The sequence below is a fragment of the Fundulus heteroclitus genome, chromosome 2, assembly GCF_011125445.2.
Source record: "Fundulus heteroclitus isolate FHET01 chromosome 2, MU-UCD_Fhet_4.1, whole genome shotgun sequence".
NCBI classification, from domain to species: Eukaryota; Metazoa; Chordata; class Actinopteri; order Cyprinodontiformes; family Fundulidae; genus Fundulus; species Fundulus heteroclitus.
Window position 1 is genome coordinate 33507842 of NC_046362.1, and position 19297 is coordinate 33527138.

The 19297-nt window shown below is 43.0% G+C and overlaps 1 protein-coding gene across 4 annotated transcripts in view; it reads right to left on the minus strand.

The window, feature by feature from the left end:
• The window catches only part of ckap5 (cytoskeleton associated protein 5), a 52546-nt gene that overhangs the window by 100 nt on the left and 33149 nt on the right, over window positions 1–19297 (minus strand). For 2 of the 4 annotated variants that reach the window (XM_036125782.1, XM_036125770.1), the window contains 12 exons: window positions 18779–18802; window positions 13663–13830; window positions 13449–13569; window positions 12621–12800; window positions 12359–12546; window positions 11535–11610; window positions 11264–11452; window positions 11015–11152; window positions 3422–3505; window positions 2576–2735; window positions 1894–2018; window positions 1–733 (listed from right to left, as the gene is read on the minus strand). The exon at window positions 1–733 is cut by the window's left edge and continues 100 nt beyond it. In XM_036125782.1, coding sequence (XP_035981675.1) covers window positions 476–733; window positions 1894–2018; window positions 2576–2735; window positions 3422–3505; window positions 11015–11152; window positions 11264–11452; window positions 11535–11610; window positions 12359–12546; window positions 12621–12800; window positions 13449–13569; window positions 13663–13830; window positions 18779–18802 — 1711 coding nt within the window. In that variant the 3' untranslated portion in view covers window positions 1–475. The remainder of the gene's footprint in view (window positions 734–1893; window positions 2019–2575; window positions 2736–3421; window positions 3506–11014; window positions 11153–11263; window positions 11453–11534; window positions 11611–12358; window positions 12547–12620; window positions 12801–13448; window positions 13570–13662; window positions 13831–18778; window positions 18803–19297) is intronic. The other 2 variants (XM_036125786.1, XM_036125775.1) reach the window with 1 other exon arrangement.

Consider the following 19297-nt stretch of genomic DNA (forward strand, 5'->3'; position numbering starts at 1 on the left):
AATACAAAAACTGGGTTATTTGTTCCCGTCACTGAACAGATGAGTCACAGGCTCCCCATCAACGGACTGCAGTTTTATTAAAACAAACTTTATTTACACAAACATAAAAACAGCCACAGACATGCCATGCTCTTCAAAGCAAACAAAGATGGAGCAGGTCGGAACCAGGATGGATCTGCGGGTCGGCTCTGTGCTCTTACTGCTGGACAGATGAGGAGTATCTACAGCCTGATGCTGCCTAAACCCACCTGCAGAGGGCGCCGTGAGAGAGCAAGGTTAAATATTTACACACTGATGACGGGTTAGAGACAGGAGCATCAGGTCGCGACTATAATACAGAGACTGGGTGCGTTGGTTTAGTGGCGTCGTCACACAGGCACAGTGGGCGGAGTCAGCCTGCATGTGAGGCGCGGAGGACGTCCGCCTTCCTTCGGTCCGAGCAGAAACGGGGGGGGGGGGGGGGGAGGGGCCCGCCTCACTGCCTGTTGCTTTTAATCCGCTCCAGACGTTTCTTCAGGTCGTCCAGGTTGGCGGCGGGCGAGGCGGAGCGGGTGTGGGAGCGCGTGGGCGAGCTGGAGTGAGTGTTGTGCTCCTGCTGGTACAGCTCCCGGGACTCCTTGAGCTGCGACAGCTTGCTGTGGAGCATGTCCGTGGACGAGGCCACCGACGGCTTGGAGGACAGCAGGGAGATGGCCGGCCGCTGCGGAGGCTCGTCCCCGTTGCCTCCGAGACCCTGGTCCGTCAGAGGGGAGAGCGGATTAAGGGCAACAGCCAGGAAAACAGCGCTTCAAATCATTTCAGACCGTTAAATAATGTGTTTATCTGAGGCTGCAGCCACTGTGGGACCTGCTGAGATCATTTATTAGTCCTAACGATTCACTCAGCATCTTTCCTCAGGTCAACATTACAAACAAAAATCTCAGTCATTGTAGAAAGACTAATATTTCTATATAAAAAGGTTAGTTTTTAAGGACAACACCTTCCACCCCCTGCACCAGACTGTAGAGGAGCTGAGCAGCTCCTTTAGTGCCAGACTTAGACATCCTGTCTGTAAAAAGGAGCGCTACCGCAAGTCATTTATTCCTGCTGCTATCAGATTTTACAATGCTGCACTGTAACTGTAATAATTAATGTGCAATAACCAAGGTGCAATAATACACTGTCCTACAACCCGTGCAATAATCCTGATGTAGTGACTTCTGCTGCTACCAACACCTGAACATAAGTCAGTACACATCTCTATCTATCTATCTATCTATCTATCTATCTATCTATCTATCTATCTCTATATATATATATATATATATATATATATATATATATATATATATATATATATATATATATATATATATATATATATATATATATATATATATATATATATCACTAAGAATGTAAATGAGACATTTACATTCCTATTTCCTTTTTTGTATTTTTATTTTTTTGGGTATTCTTTTTGATCCATTGTATATATGAAGATTCACTGTATATAACTGAATGCACCTTCCCTACTCTGCACCTTCTTGTATGAGCCGATCTGACGAGTGAATTTCTCCATTGTGAGATCAATAAAGACTATCTTATCTTATCTCTCTTATCTTAGTTTAAGGGTCAGGTTTTACATGCACAACCTCCAAAGAAACTGTAAGTGGATAGATGACTGGAAAATGAACAGATGGAAGAACAGAGACTGAGGGAAAGACAAAAGGACTAAAGAATAGATGGACAGGTGGATATTAGACAGCAATGAGTAACAGCTGAAAGGACTGCCAACAGAGGGACAGGTGAAGGAAAGAAGAGCTGGGTGGAGGAATGGATGTAGAGAAACGGTGTAGCATCATTAAACTGGAGCTACGTTACTGATGTCTGCACAGCGGAGTGTGAACTGACCCTGGACGTGTTTTCCAGGCCTTGTCTCTGCCGGAGGATCTTCAGCCTCTCGTAGTAAACGGCAGGTTTCAGCTCTTCGTTGTTGCTGCTGCTGACGCTGGAGTCGACGCCGTGCTGAGGGATCACTGCAAAACACACACGGCCGTGTTAACACTCGCCTGGCTCAACGACTACAGCGCGTGCCAGACTCAAGGCCCGCGGGCTGAATACGGCCCGTCAAGAGCCAAAAAAGGCAAATCGTGTCATAAAGTAGACGCATGTGTCCTTTTAAATTTAATAAAGTGGCTAAAACTGTGCCTCCTGTAGCGAATGGCGTTTTTTTTTTTAACTGTAGTAACAGCATCCTGCCACTAGATATCAGTTTTCCCACAACATTAAAACCCAGAAATGTCCAAAAAGAAAAATGTATGCAGAATGATGAGCTAAAAAGTGTAACTCACCCCAATATAAACTTTTTTTGCAGATAAACTGCTCAAATGGGCCTTAGGTGCTAATTTTATATTACTTTTTAACATCATTGTGTGAACTGGATTAAAATATATGAGATCAAAAGTATCATCTATACACGTGCAATCGGCCCTTTAAACAACTTCATGATGAGAATAGTGAACGAATGTAGAAATGAGTTTGACACTCCTGGACTACAGCTTCAGTGATTTAAAAAAATAAAATAAAAACACACCTGTGGTGCTCTGGATCCGAGGTTTGCCCTCCCGCTCGGACTCGATCACCCGTAGGCCCCTCTCCACGTAGCTCTGGAAGAACTGTGACGTGTTTCTCAGGAAAGGCTCCAGATCTGCATCAGAGTACTTCTGCTTGTACTCGTAAAGCTCCGTCAGACCCTGAGAAGTCGACAGGTTTCCCCAGATTAAAACGAGTGAACTCTGGAGTCTGCGTTAAACGGCTCCAGGATTTAAAGCCCCAGACTTTGATTTTGGGGATAAACCAACGTCTGGGGATTTTAAGGTTTGATGCATTTCCATTTGCTAGCGGCTGTTCATGTAAAAACAACCCAATGACGTGTCAGGAAGTTGTGAGGAAAGCTGCAGTACCCCTCCGGTCCAGCGAGTGGCAGCAAGAAGACAGCATAGGTCAAAAACAAAGGCAGACAGAAGCTGTATTCATATCCTGCCACTCTTTCAGACCCTGGAAAAAATGGATGGAAGACTTTTACTGATGCAGTTATATCTCCTTAGCCCCTTTTACACCAATTCTAGCCTATTCCACCCGCTCAGATCCACTGGGCTCCAATCTATTCTCCTGTTTGTATACATCGGTGGAAATAAAGCACACCAGCGATGTGGGGCGGGGTGGAGAAGACTGATCAGTCTGCTCCAAAATTTGCCTCACGGAGATAAAATTTAGAGCTTCGAGTAGGTTTTTGCCTAAAAATAACCAGGGGGATTTGTCAGTGCAATGCCGCGGACCAGGTTGGCTTTAGAAAGCCTTTTGAGGAATAGTGGAAATGGCACAATGAGGAAAATAATTTAAACTGCAACAAAAACTAAATGTTGAGGAAGCAGCCAACCTCTTTAGTGTTCTCCTTGGAGCCGATCTTCTTAAAAATCTCAGACAGGATGTCGCTGACCTTCGCCTTGGACATGCGGTCGTCCTGCAACAAAGCAGACAAAGTTATTCAACACATTTAACCTCTACAGACATAGCCAGACACTATTTTACATCAGAGAAATGTCCCATAAACAGTACCTAACAGCCCACTTTTCTCTTGGACGGGTCAATATTAGCATTTAGCACGGCACCGCTACATCATCTGTGTTATTGGTGGAGCTGCGTGCACCCATTACTTTAAGACGAGCCACATTTGAGTGAACGCCTCTGCTGAGGACTATGGTTCAGTTGCAGCCTCTGAGATTAACTACACTTCAGTAAGTTTGCAACATTCAAAAAGACAAATAACACCAATATTTGCTGTTCCTCAGAACAAACCGCTTTAAAACTCAAAAATATTACTTTAAATCCAGCGTTTCTTCCCTCTTCCCCAACAGATGTCTGGAAACAATCATAATTATTTTACATTATATGTAACTTTCTAATGGCAATCTGCCAGCCAGGGACAAAGTTACTTGACATTACCAGGAACGTCCTGTTTGGAAAACTACAGGCAGTACAACTCAGGATTTAACAAAACAATTCAACTGTTCGTTGGAAATCTGCAGATGGCGGAGATGTAAGTCTTTATTGTTTGGTCTTGTGTGTTATTCATTGCCGTTTGGCATGAACACGATCGGTCATCTAGCATAAGCCAATGGCGACAGCTTAGGGTTTCTCTGGCAGACACCCCCAATTTCCAGGTAAAGTCCCTGATTGTAGCGTTTCATGACTGATATAAAAAAAAAAAAAAAAAGCGTGTTGAGTGTAATTATGGTGGCTGTGTAGCAAATGATGACAGCTGTTATGTCAGCTGGTTGTGATCCTGTTTAAGTGCCGGTGGTGACTGTTGGTCACCGCCGGCATGATATTAAGATGTGCGGATTAATTAATTTTGATTTGACTGGGCTGATCCTTGCTGGTTGTGCAGGAGGCTTCATTTCTTCTGCTTCTGGATCTGACTCGAGGTCAAAGATGTACGGCTGCACCGTTGTGCATCTGCTGGCAGCCATTTTCACCTGCATAAAGTTTGAGTGTAAACTTTGAGCTGCAGCTTATTTATTTTGAAATTTCAATTACCTAACAATGAAGCTTATCCTCTTAGCAGCAGTAGTAGTGAACAGTAAAATACTTTTGTTTTTGAGTTCCTTTTTACTTAATATAATCATCAATTCCCTCAATGATTTAATTTGGTTTCCTCAGTCCTTAGCCTAAGATTTATTTCTCAATAAAAAAAAATTTTTTTTTTTACTGAGACTAATGCAGAGACCTTTGCTTCCTTATATTTACGCTAAAGCTCATTCAGTGAGAAGGCAGAGAACCCATCCTTGGTATGGACAGACGGTTTTATGGACAATAACTGAAGGTTGCATCGCTACTGAGAGCAGCTCTGTCAGTGGCGGATCTAGAAAATGTTACATGGGGGGGGGCAAAGGGGTGGCAAGAGGTCTTGGCAGGGTGGCAGAAGTAGACGGTACATGGGAATCCTTATATGTGAGCTGCTTTAACCAAATAAACACAAAACACTTTTAAACTACAGTAGTAGTTGTTTAATCATGCCCTTACACACTACAAAGTTTTTCTTTTAAATTCACAACAGAATAAGCAAAGTGCAGTGATCGAACAAAAAAACCCTGCATCATTTGAAAAGTAAAAGTCTAACAAGCAAAATCCCTTTAATTTATTTGTTATAATAATTGTGTCCAAGATGCAGTGGACTACAAGTATGAAACAGCGGACAATACTCTACCTAAAAACTTATGCCCTGAAACCACAAATGACCCATGGTCAGGCATTTCTTTAAGAAAGCTTAAGGCGACGGTTGTTGTGCTTAGCAGCAAAACGTTTTACAAACTTATCTAAATCTAGTGCTTTTGCACGCTGTTTCTCAATACTGAGAACAGCCAGATTCCTCAAACGGTCATCTGCCATGGTTGAGCGCAGGTGAGTTTTTACAAGCTTTAAAGTGGAAAAGCTTCGCTCACACCCAGCAGTACTAACTGGCAAAACAATAGCAATCTTGCACAGGCGAAAAAGTTTAAAGAAAACCTCTTTAAAAGGCACCAAGAATGTCACAAACTCCGTCAGACTGGACGGGTTTACTTTGCCGTTTGCTCTGCTTCTTTCAAGAAGTCTTTTTGCCTGGTGTATCTCAGTTTTTAAGTCTTACCAGTCAGAGCCGTATTCCTCAGCCACTAACAAAACTAATTCTTCCTTTAAAAAGTCATTGTTGGATGGGTTTAAAGCTTGTATACCCCTCATAATTTTACTGCTAGAGTTAGAAAAGCACGTGTCCACTTCACTGATCATTGAGTCTATGATGGGAATGAATATACCTATTCTAAAGGCATCTTTGCTGTCAATGTGTGTTTGCTGTCCAAGTGTAGATGTTACAAGAGTATCATGTAGTATCCTAGATGTGTGTTTGGTTTATTTGGATTTGACAATAGTAGAAATGTTACAACCATTGCATGTGTCAATTGCTGTACTCCACAGGTCATTAAAGCTCTCCTCTTTACGATAATCTTCCAATGTCTGTCTGAGGGTTTCAGTAAGGTCAGCTGCTTTGGTAAGGTCCACATTAGTTGACTGGAGCATCTCAGATAAAATCTTAGTTTAACCTAGAACTTTTCTGAAGACTGCAAGGAGCCCTATGAAATTAAAATCCATTTGAGAACGAAGTCCTCTTGCGTCTACAGCTCTCTGTGGATTAGCCTCATCTGAAATTTCATCCAGCACTCTTATTACTGCAGGCAGCCTGTCCATAAGGTTTCTACATGCAGCATAGCGACAGGCCCATCTAGTGTCACTTAGCCTAGGAAGTTCTCGTGGTGGCACACCACTGAACATTTCTTTTTGAACATCCATCCACTTAATGTGAACATATGAGCCTGACATGAATGTGTACAGTCTTTCCAGCAAAGTGAAAAAACATGCAGTTTCTGGGACATTTTTTACACTGTCCACAATGACAAGATTCAAACAATGTGCCCTGCAGTGAACATAAAATGCATGTTTGGCAACTTCTTTAACCCTTGTTTGGACCCCAGAGCACCTGCCACTCATGACTGCAGCCCCATCATAGCCTTGGCCTACCAGATTCTCTTTGTATTCCAGTCCATACTTTTCTAGACATGAAATAATTTTCTCTGTCAAACTTACTGCATCTAAGTGCTCTAAATTCTGGTACTCAAGGAAGCTCTCCTGAACCACACCATTGTAATAATATCGTACGACCAGAGATAGCTGCTCCTTTTTTTGAATGTCTTTAGTCTCATCAGCTAAAATAGAAAAGTGCTCACTTTCTTTAACCGTCCGTCCGTCCGTCCGTTGTCTTCCGCTTATCCGGGGTCGGGTCGCGGGGGTAGCAGCTTCAGTAGGGAGGCCCAGACGTCCCTCTCCCCAGCCACTTGGGCCAGCTCCTCAGGAGGAATCCCAAGGCGTTCCCAGGCCAGCCGGGAGACATAGTCCCTCCAGCGTGTCCTGGGTCTTCCCCTGGGTCTCCTCCCGGTGGGACGTGCCCGGAACACCTCTCCAGGGAGGCGTCCAGGAGGCATCCTGACCAGATGCCCGAGCCACCTCAACTGGCTCCTCTCGACGTGGAGGAGCAGCGGCTCTACTCTGAGTCCTCCCCGGATGACTGAGCTCCTCACCCTATCTCTAAGGGAGAGCCCAGACACACTACGGAGAAAACTCATTTCAGCCGCTTGTATCCGGGATCTCGTTCTTTCGGTCACGACCCAAAGCTCGTGACCATAGATGAGGGTAGGAACGTAGATCGACCGGTAAATCGAGAGCTTCGCCTTTTGGCTCAGCTCTCTCTTCACCACAACGGATCGGTACAGCGCCCGCTTCACAGCAGACGCTGCACCAATCCGCCTGTCGATCTCCCGCTCCATCTTCCCCTCATTCGTGAACAAGACCCCAAGATACTTGAACTCCTCCACTAGGGGCAGGACATCCTCCCCAACCCGGAGAAGGCACTCTACCCTTTTCCGGTTCAAGACCATGGTCTCGGATTTGGAGGCACTGATTTTCATCCCGGCCGCTTCGCACTCGGCTGCGAACCGCTCCAGTGAGTGCTGTAGATCACGCCCTGATGAAGCCAATAGGACCACGTCATCCGCGAATAGCAGAGACGCAATCCTAAGGCCACCAAAGCGGATCCCCTCAACACCTTGGCTGCGCCTAGAAATTCTGTCCATAAAAGTTATGAACAGAATCGGTGACAAAGGGCAGCCTTGGCGGAGTCCAACCCTCACCGGAAACGAGTCCGACTTACTGCCGGCAATGCGGACCAGACTCTGACACCGGTCGTACAGAGACCTGACAGCCCTTATTAAAGGGTCCGGTACTCCATACTCCCGGAGTACCCCCCACAGGATCCCCCGGGGGACACGGTCGAATGCCTTCTCCAGATCCACAAAGCACATGTAGACTGGTTGGGCAAACTCCCATGCCCCCTCAAGAATCCTGCTGAGGGTGTAGAGCTGGTCCAGTGTTCCACGGCCAGGACGAAAACCACACTGCTCTTCCTGAATCCGAGATTCGACTATCCGACGGACCCTCCTTTCCAGAACCCCTGAATAGACCTTACCAGGGAGGCTTAAGAGTGTGATTCCTCTGTAGTTGGAACACACCCTCCGGTCCCCCTTTTTAAATAGGGGGACCACCACCCCAGTCTGCCAATCCAGGGGAACTGCCCCCGATGTCCACGCAATGTTGCAGAGCCGCGTTAACCAACACAGCCCCACAACATCCAGAGCCTTAAGGTACTCAGGGCGAATCTCATCCACCCCCGGAGCCTTGCCACCGAGGAGCTTTTTAACAACCTCGGCAACCTCAGCACCAGAGATGGGAGAACCCGACCCAGAGTCCTCAGGCTCTGCTTCCTCAATGGAAGACGTGTTGGTGGGTTCTTTAACCTCTTTTATAATTTCCTCTCTCACCATTTCTGCTAAACACTCCAAAATCTCATTTTGTGTGCTTTTGCTTGTGTATTTAGCGTTTCTGGGACCCTGACACAGCCGCTTTTTCACTAAGGCATCATGTTTACTCACAAGATCTAAAATCTCAAGGAAATTTCCTCTGTTTTTTGAGTTTTCTGATTCATCATGGCCACGTTGGGAAATATTCTGAGTGGCTGTCAACGGCAAGGTTTCAGCTAAAGTTTCGATGTACTTTTGATTTTCGATTACTTGTTTCTGATTTTCATCTCCCATCATTCCCAAGACAGTTGTGTTTTTCTTGGCCATTCTTTTAAACTCACTCCATGCAATCATTGCATTCACATGTGTGTCTGCTCTGGAATGTACACTAAACCCACTGTCTTTGGAAGTGGCCTTCTTCCAGTTAGAATAGCCATTTTCTGAAGTGAATACACTGTTTTTCAAATGTGCAAGATGTCTGCATGCAAAGCAGAATGCTGCATCTTTAGACATGGAATATTCAAGCCATGGCCAAGAACTGTACCACTCCCTGTGGAAGCTTCTTTGTGCTGCTCCATGTTGTGTCTTTGGAAATGTCTTTAAATCAGGCTGCACTGCTGCATCATCTTTGCATTTTGATATATCTTAAAAAACAAAGAGTGCCAAATATGATTATCTAATGCAATTGAACAGTACATGGACATAGCTAATGCATATGTGGCATTACATATATTATCCCTCTGTATGGCAATTTATATAGAAGAAGAATAAAAACATACCATGTGGTCCAGGGAGAATTTCAGGTCTACCCTCTTCCTCTCTGTCATCTTCCTCCTCCTCCTGATCATTCCCTGCGTCTGTTCCTCTCTCTGAATCTGGAGCCTCCTCTTCATCTCTCACTGATTCTTCTTTTTCCTCAGCTCCTGCACTTATTTCCTCATTTCTGTGTCTCCTTCATGTATTTCCTCTTCTTCGTCACTTATTTCTGTGTCTCCTTCAGTCTTTTCCTGCACTGACCCTCCTGGGCTCTCCAGTTTACTGCCTTCTCCCTCATTTCCCTTGCGCTCTTCCTCTTGTGTACTTGTTGGAATTTTGTTTGCAAAAAAGCTGGTTATATCCCCACTTTTAGCCTTCCTTTTCATGGCTAGGCCTATGAAGTAATATTTGCATGCAAAAGTCAATATGTGAAAACCTCTGGTTATCCTTGTATTTCATTAGCCTACACTGTAGGGCCATGGAACTTATAAGTTAGGTAGCAGATACTAATAAATATATATATATATATATATATATATATATATATATATATATATATATATATATATATATATATATATATATATATATATATATATATATATATATATATATATATATATATATATATATATATATTGTAGTATAGCCTATATAACAAATATAAATGAGAAAGATTTATCACATTCACACACCAGTTATGTTTAGACTACTTAATTCTATTGTATTTGTTATTTCCCCAGTTATAACCTGGTTTCATTGCTGCGATGTCTGAGAGGAATTGGATTTATAGGACTGCTCAGCTAATCAAATCAACACTGTAGCCTGCGTGTTGTAACGTAACGGCGGCATAACTGTTACCATCAGTAAATCAGTTAACGTTATGGATACAAAAAATATTTTGTATTTTTTTATTAAGCTGTTTTTTTCTTAACATTAATCAAAGGGAAGAGTGCTCTTACAAATCCCGAGGGAAGGATTTGACCGACACACTCGCTGTTTTTGCTAATCGTCTTTAGCAGATATTGACTACAAATGTAACTTTTAAGTGAAACGTGTGTTTAAACTACACCTGGTAAAAGTCACTTCACCTTCAGATGCCCTGGGACAGCTCAGTCTCTCCAGTTGGTTTGCGACGCTGCAGACTGTGTGTGTGTGTCAGACAGACTGAGCGCGAACTGCGCTCTGCACGTTTGAATCAGGGGCGTAGCTAAGTATTTGAGGGACGGTGGCAAATAATACATTAAAAATAAAAAACTAAATTGCAACCTTTTGGTAAATGTATTGTTTTGAGAAGCCTGTGAACATAGTGGCAGGTTGTTTTTACAGGTACAGCTTTTGGATCAACAAAGTTAGGGGGGCAGCTGGGGGGGCAAGGCTCTATATTGGGGGGTCAGCTGCCCCCCCTTGCCCCCCTGTAGATCCGCCCATGAGCTCTGTTACCGGGTGAAAGCGAAATGACCAACGGCTCTCCTTCTCAATAAGTAGATCTTATTTTGTATTCTTATGCTGAGCTGTTTATATAGTCCACTACTTTTGGGTAACTAAGTCTTGAATAAATCAGTTGACGGATTATTTTTACATACATAATATGTAGCTATGCTTGGTCCAAATAAAGTTTTCTACTTCCCAGCCAGCCTGAAAAAAACAAACTGGCCTCTGAATGCATAAAGCTGACCATGTGCTTTGCATTTTAGATATTGTGATAAAGGTTTCTGAAAGGGAGAGTTACTAAACGCTGAACGATTAGTGGGTTCAGAGGAGGACCCTACAGAGAGGAGTTGAGGGCAGGATTTCACGGTTTCTGATAGTTGATGCTCGTAGCTCACCGTGCCGTGGGCGGTCTTCTCTGTGCCGCGGTCGCTCTTCGTGCCCGACAGGTTTCCCGTGTGCTTGACGGCTCGCCTCAGGAAGGCCTCCAACTCTGACTCGTTGCGGTTTTCTATCATGGACAGATGGTCCAGAATCTGTTTGGAAACAAAAACAAATACAATCGTTTGTCTACAGACCTGACGAATCAGAAAAAAACGATGGCATTGCAGAACTTTGACGTCTCCTTCCAGCCCGTTTCTGGGTACCTTGGCCCCGGTGAGCTTGCACAGCGTGTGGCAGAGGGTCTTCAGGGTCCGGTGGGGAACGTCGGTCTTCAGCTGCTTCAGCTTCTCCTTCGGGAAAACCTTCATGAAGTTGTGGACGTCCAGCAGGATCCGGTCCAGGTTGAGGCTGTTGATGGTCTCTGGGAGGAAGCGGATCATCCTCCACAGACACTGAGGGGACAGAAACATTTAGAGAGGCGGGACCGACGGGCTGGATCAGCAGCGGGGGGGGGGAGTCGGCTCCGGAGCTCACCTTCATTACGAGTTCGGAGACTTTAGGGGAACCGGCCGTCGAGACCAACGTGTCCTGAAGCAGAACCAGCAGGGCGCTGCGGGAGCAGGAAGCAACGGGTCAAACTCCAGGTATAAACCACTGAGCTATATAATACACTGGAGTGCTAATCACCGTCTGTTAGAACGAGTCGCTTTGAAGCCACCAGCCGCCATATTGGTACTCCCTATTTCCTCCAGTAACTAGGGAATATGTGCGCTACAGCATCAAATAACGAGGATTTTCTCATGTTCAGGGGGGGCTTAAGACTTTTAAAATGTCAAATGCCATATAGTTTTATGTTATGTTCTAAAAATATCAAGTACTGAGAAAGTCATGTGCTGAAATATTTTGCATTTTATTCATTTAAATATGTATGTTTACCATTTATAAATATACAAAAACATATATTTACGTGTGTATACATATATACATACTTATATATACATATATATATATTTAATATAAATAACGTAAAATATTTCAGCACCTAATTTCCTAGTAGTTGATAGTGTTAGTACATCCACTGACTGTAGAATTACCTATGAAACGTTTTCACTCAGCCAGAAAACTGCTTGTTGTTACAACCAAATCCTGTGGGATTCTGTGAGAGTAGGGAGTAGCAAGATGGCGGCCAGTGACTTCAGTTTTTCGGCAAAATCAGCACTCCAGTGTATTATATAGCTCAGTGGTATAAACTCATTGTGACATACCGTACGGCTCCAGTGTGGATAAAGACCGCTCACAGAGTGGAGTCTCACCTCCACTATAGAGCCAGCTAGAGGAACTGATGCGTTTTTGCCCACCTGAACATGTTGGTCTGGTCAGAGTGCTCCAGGACCCGGATCACCAGTAGGTTGACGGACCGGATGACCTGCGTCCCGTCCTCCACGTCCTCCACTCTGCTGTCCAGCATCAGCGTGATCAGGCTGTGCATCAGGTCCTTCAGCACGCCCATCGACGCCTCCCTGGCCAGAGCCTCCATGGAGAAGAGCTGAAGGGGAGGAGAATCAGGTTAGAGCCTCGAGCTGACCGCCTGTCAAGTCGAGCCGCAGGGCGTCCACTCACAGACAGCATGTTTCCCATGATGCAGCTGTACAGCTTGATGAGGTCCCGCTTGTCCACGCGGTCGTCTGCTAGGTGCGTGCTGTTGATGAGCCTCAGCTGCATGATGGTGGCGATGAGCAGCTGGTCGATGTGTCCAGACATGACGTCCGCCTTGTCCTCCTGCCGCAGAACCTCGTCGATCTGCGGGGGGGGGGAAAGCTCCGGGGTTAATCAGTGAAACAGCTCAGAGAGGAGGATGAAGAAGGTCTTACGAAGGAAGAGCAAGGGGAATTTTTAGTGTGAAGCCAAAGATTTATCTGATTACAGCTGGAAAATATCCTTACTTAGAGGTTTTCCTGTTAAACTCTGCTGATCCACACTGCAAAAATGTATCTAAAAACAAGTAAAATGTTCTTAAAGTTAGTCTATTTGTCCTTGATTTGAGCCAGTAAATAAGATTATCTGCCAATGGAATAAGTATCTTTACCCCTAAAATAAGATAATTAGACATCCTGCACTTAAAATAAGATGGAGATGAATTGTTCCTATTTTAAGTGGAAAAATCTTATTTCATTGGCAAATCATCTTATTTACCTGCTAAAATCAAGGACAAATACACTCATTTAAAGAAAATTTTACTTATTTTTAGCTCTGTTTTTGCAGTGCAGAATTAAAAATTTAAAGAACACTTAATTTTGCCACCAGGTTTTCACAGACGGACGTGGAGGAAAGGAGGCAACAAGGAAAGAAAATAACGAAGGAAAGCCACAACTTTTCTAACAATGAGAGACATCAAGTAAAATCCACATTTACGAATCTCTGTCGACAAACGGTTTGTGAGAGCCGTACCTGAGCGAGCGCCTGGATGCTGGTGCCGATGTCACCGCTCGCCACCTGAGAGATGACGAAGTTGATGGTGGAGGCCGTGCTGCTGTGAAGGTCGTCGAAATGTGGCGAGACCGAGCGGATCCTAGGAAGGAAAAGACGAACGGGAACGTCAGATCAGAGAACGTTTCTCAGATAACGGAGTCAGACCAGATCTGGAGGAGGGAGGGGGGGTTACTTTGGCTCCGGGATCACAAGCGGCTCCAGCAGCTCGTCCAGCTTGTGTTGGACCAGGTCCGGCAGCTCGCACACACTGCTCTTGTCTGTCTCGATCATGTCCAGGTCCAACTGGAACTCCTTGGGGATGGACGGGTGGTCGCTGTGCTGGGCGTTCTGACGGGACTGACTGGATGGACAGAAACCCAGTTAGTTCTGGTGTCAGATGATCGGTGCCGGCTCAGCTCCAGTCCGGACTGCCACAGACTTCCACACAGTCATAATTAATCATTTCTCAGCTAATTAAGCTTCTCTCTGGCATCTACGGCCAATATTTGAGAGACCGGAGACCATTACGACAGTGATGCTGTACGAGCATTCAGGTGTCGTAGAAATAAAGACAATAAAACATTAAAGCAGGCCTCATGGTGACCATCTTAGTTTTAGGAAAAATTTAGTTTTCCTTTTCTGGAAAGCATTAACAGGAACGTCTGACGCTCCCAGCCTGTGCAGAAACGCTGCATTTTCTGGCCGTAGCCAGTTTTAGGTCACATTGTGATGAAGATGTGAGGAAAGGTTGACGTTGGCTTGGTCCGTCTGAACTGGAGCCGATCAGCACCGATCTCAGAAGACAACATGGTTGAGTCCATCACAGGAAGTTATGTGCCACAGAGACCACAAAGAGAACATGAGAACAAGAAGCCGTGAAGCGTTTCCTGTCAGCTAAATCTAACGCAAACTGCAGGTTTAAAAAAAAAGGCTAAAAACTAATTATAAAAAAGCCTAAAACTCCTAAGCAACCTAAATCCATTCAACATGATTCTGTTATTTTTTTGTTTTTTTTTAACAAGGTGTTGTTGACCTGTACACGGATCACGCGTGTAAAACGGTAAAATAGCTGCACAAGTCTATTAATGGGCAACATTAGCTCTGGTTTGTAACATTAGAAGAAACCATTTAGGTCTAAACTCAAGGTTTGCAGCATTACGGTTCCAGAGAGGAAGGGTTCAACAACCTCCTGGTAACTTGCTGAGGACCGGTTTAAAACCCGCAGCAGGTGCGGAGGAGGGAGCGTGAGCAGCGCGTACTCCTACATTCCTCCTGGCTCTGATTGGTCGTTTCTGTCCGGGAGCGACGTCCCTCTCCTATTGGCTGTAGGACCACTGGGAGGAGCCAAAGGAACTTTATTTTTCTCCACACAGATTATCTGTCTTATATTTTAAAGTCAGTGACCATTACAAAAAAAAAAAAAAAAGAATAAATTTTTACAAACGTTGCCAGGGCTGCTTTAAATATTTGGGTTTCTACCGTTCTATAAGTTTATTAGTGGTGGTGTCTTTAAGCTGGGAGTGTTTCAAACTAAACACAAAGTGCATGCAGACAGAGAACATGCTGCCTACTTCGTGTGTGAGGAAAATCAGTTTTTAAACATTTCCTGATGTTGTATACGGAGATCATGATTAAAAACAACATTTTCATGTAGATGTGTCGAAAGAAACGGAGAAGCAATCCTGTTTTTAATGGATCGTTGTACATCCTGCTTCAGAAAACCAAATTACGAAGAAACTATTCGCAGGGTTCCTACAGCATAAGGCAAGTTAAATTCAAGACTTTTTAATGCCACTTGAAATAAAAAGTTAAGACCAACTTCACGATAAACAAGATAAACCTGGTTGCGAAAACTTCCCCCAAATGTTTATTTTAACATAAACCATTACTTTCTGGCCCAGTAGACATGTTTAAAATTGTGAAAAACATTCCATATAGGAAGAAAGCTAAAAAAAACAACACAAATTACAGATGTATTTTTAACAACTACTGAACTGAATTCACAAACTTTGTTTTGTTCCCTACTAAAATAAACTATAAATCAGTTTTAAAATCCACAACATAACCAGTGCCAACCCTTTTTCCCAGCTATGGTCCGGCTGCAACAGTTTTTATTTGTTCCACTATCGGGACGGAACCATTAATGGTTACATTGAGCCGTTTGGTAAATTAAAAATATATCTAATTGTGTCAATTATTTTACTGTTTTATTACAAAAATAAAATCCTAATTATGACCTGGTAACAATTTTAAGACCTAAGAAAGATTGATTTAAGACATTTTAATGCCAATTAAGGCCATAGTTTTATATTACAGAATTCAATGCCTTTTAAGACTTTTTAAGGATCCGCGGGAACCCTGTATTCAGAAAAACAAAAACAAGGACCTCCAGAGGGAAGAGGCTCCTGGTTTCAACTTCACCTGACTGTTAGAAAACCAATAAAGACACTGGTTATGAGTGTTGGTAATTTGTCTTTTACACACTGATCCTTTAAGTCAGACTGTTAAAAAGCAGATAATCAGGGCCTTTAGAGTCTTTTGCTGCGAAGAGCAGCTGCAGAGCAACTCCAGCTCTAAGAAGCGGTCTTTATAAAGCACGACTGAAGTGGAGTAGCATCACAATAACGCCGGGAATGATCGATAGAGATCCAATAACGGCGCTTCTCTGAAGGCATCCAAAACAACATTGATCAGCAGAAAAGGCTAAAGCTTTAAACTCCCTGGAAGACCATCAACTCCAAGTCTTCACTAAAGGTTTTAAATCAGGCGGCCGACTCCATTAACTCCTCCACACATCCAGATCAAATATCAAAGGGGCGCAGCTCGCGACGTCACATGAAAGAAACTTCAAGGCTGAAGAACACGTGTGAAAATGGTGCCGTCAGACATATTTTTCAGGTTTTTGTGATTCAAAGCAGCAAAAATCACACCTCCTGCATCCTTTTTTTCCTCCATTTCTTCACCCAATTTGAATTTGAAAACCTAAAAAAAGGTTGTCAAGTAGCCCGTAGAACCTGGATCAGCTGATCCTGAGAAACCGTAAACAGACGTTTTGTTGTGTCACACCTGCTGCTCTACAGTCAGAAACATGAATCCAATAAAACCCCAGATATAATCTTTACCCTCAGAGCCCGACGGCTGGCATGACACCCAGCAGCTGCTCTGGTCCGATTCTCAGGTTCGCTCAAACGGAGGCGACTGAGGAAGAGGAGGAATGATTCGCAGTGACAGCGGAGCTTTTTGAACATTAGTCTGGTGCTTCGTCTGCAGCCATGTGTCAGATCTAGGGTTGTCATAATAGTAAAACTACAAACCTGAGTGACATCGATAAAGAAAATACTCAATACCATTTTTTTGAAAGCATATCTGGTTAAGATATAAAAATTAATAAGCATGGGACAATTCAGCCCTAGTTTAGAGAAATCATTTAAGCGTCCATGTTTTGTAAAACAGTAGACCAGATAATATTAAATGTATTAGTGCATTATTATCCTCATGCAGTTATTCTTATTAAAATTATCTTTAGTGTGTTACTGTGTGCATCTATTTGCCTATCAATTTGCTGATGATATAAATATTACTACAGAGGGACAATAAGGATAATTGCATTTCAAAACGGACATGAATCTGGTGCATAGAACATTTTTTACAGTTTAAACGAGGATCTGGTCCATGAAAATATATTTCCTGTAAACTTTCTGCCTTTCTGCATTATATTTTCTTTAGTGATCAATAACAGCACTTTTCTGCTCTAACTGGGAACTTTAGTCTGGCTCCACCAGAACCAGAAGTTATTAGGGGTATAAATCACCAGCTTCATCACGATACGATGTTATATCGATTTGTTTGGATGACGATACAATATTTGCCAAATAAACTAAATCTGTTACGATTTCCGATCGATGCCATGCGATAGCATCTGCCCATCTAACAGTATTATTTACATTGATATTAACTAAAAAAAAAAAAAAAAAAAAAAAAAAAAAATTATATATATAGATAATTTTTTTATATATATATAGATATATATATATATATATATATATATATATATATATATATATATATATATATATATATATATATATATATATATATATATATATATATATATATATATATATATATAATAATTTAACCATTTTATTTCTAAGCAGGCATTTAAATCAAAAACATTCTAATTTTATAATAAATCACCTGTTCACTTTAGCCTCATGCTTAGTTTCGGTTTATTGGGCTCCGTTTTGACTATGAAGCCGCTGATTTGATTACCAAAATAATCAACTATGAACCAGAGCTGTGAAAAGTCTCTCTCCCTCTCATATAGCCAGCAGCTATTCGCCTGCATTCACACATTTCTCTCTCCATCCCTGCAGCCACTTTGGGAGTGACGGTGCGCTGTAGCTGTGGAGCACAGGGAGGGGAGAGAATGGCACCGTTTACGACGGTGCCATTTTCAAAAAGATCCTGTAGGGGAGCGCAACTCAAATTACCCAGTATTGTTTTAAAAATGATGATATGGATCGATATTTTCATTGTGCATTGTGTGTAACTGGATCGTTAATCATTTAATATCGATACAGAGCGATGCATTGTTACTCCCCTAGTTATTATTAGCCCAATTAGCCTCCAGTAGCTTTACAACTAAAACAGAGGCGTAATGAAGGCGGGGCACTGGCTTATCTCGTTGCTTCAGTATTTATTAGCCCACTAAGCTGTCAGATCACTTTTCTGTGTTGATTTGTGCAGCAGAACGGAGCAAACCCGCCTCTAAGCTAATATTTAAACAGAGAGCATTAGCTTATGTCGGTCGTCTGGGAGGTTTACTGCTTTGCGGTTGCAGAACCAACATTTTTACTTACCTTTATGCATTGCTCTCAATGCCTGTAGTGTTAGCTTAGCATGTAGCGTCCTCTGAATAACGCTTTAGTGTTTGTCTTGTCGAAGAGGAAGATCTCGTGTGTTTTTTCTGGCTGAACTCGACATGTTAGAGTTTACACTTCCAGCAGCAGATCGTTGCTCAGACGAGCGGCTGCAGGGAAGCTGAACATGTTGCAGCGCTGCGGTCGGAGGAAGTGCCACAATTTGGTCAAATGTGAACAAGTCAGCATATATAAATTTTGACGCAAATGAGCATCTTTGAATAATTCATCTATTTAGCATAGATTATTTTGACAACCCTAGTCAGCACCGCTAAAACTCAAAGCCCACAGCAGCTTTTGGTTTGTTAGGGTCGTGTATGATGAGCACTGGGGTGAATTTAGGAGTTTTTACAGTGATGACACACAGTAAAGACGAGTTGTACTCACATCCTATACGTGCGATACATTATTCTGCTCCGGAAAGGAAGGCAGGCAGAGCAGATCACACAGGAAGAAAGATGAAGGGTTAGGAGACAAACAACCAGAGCAACCCAGCAAGCAATGGTTCAGAATCAGGAAGGAGGAGGAGAGCTCAGTGGCGAACACAAACAGACGGATAAAAAGAGGAGGACGGAGGACAAAACGGTCAACATGCTGCTGATCAACAGCTGGAAAGGTGAGAAATGCGTCGAGTTTCACACAAACATCTAAAACAGAGACATTAAGAAGTTTAGAAAGAAATAAATGTACTTTGAATTTGTTTTATGAAGAACATAAGGTTGGCTTCTTTATTATCCTACCAGAGATTTATTTTCAACCTTCTCAGTTTTCTTAAATACTTTAATTTAATTTGCATTGTCATTAAGCTTAATGGCAATGCAAATTAAATTTAAGCCCCCTATTGATATTAATGGTCTAGAATGTCAACCATTTCCTTCTCAACGCATAGGGCTGGTGTTATTTGAA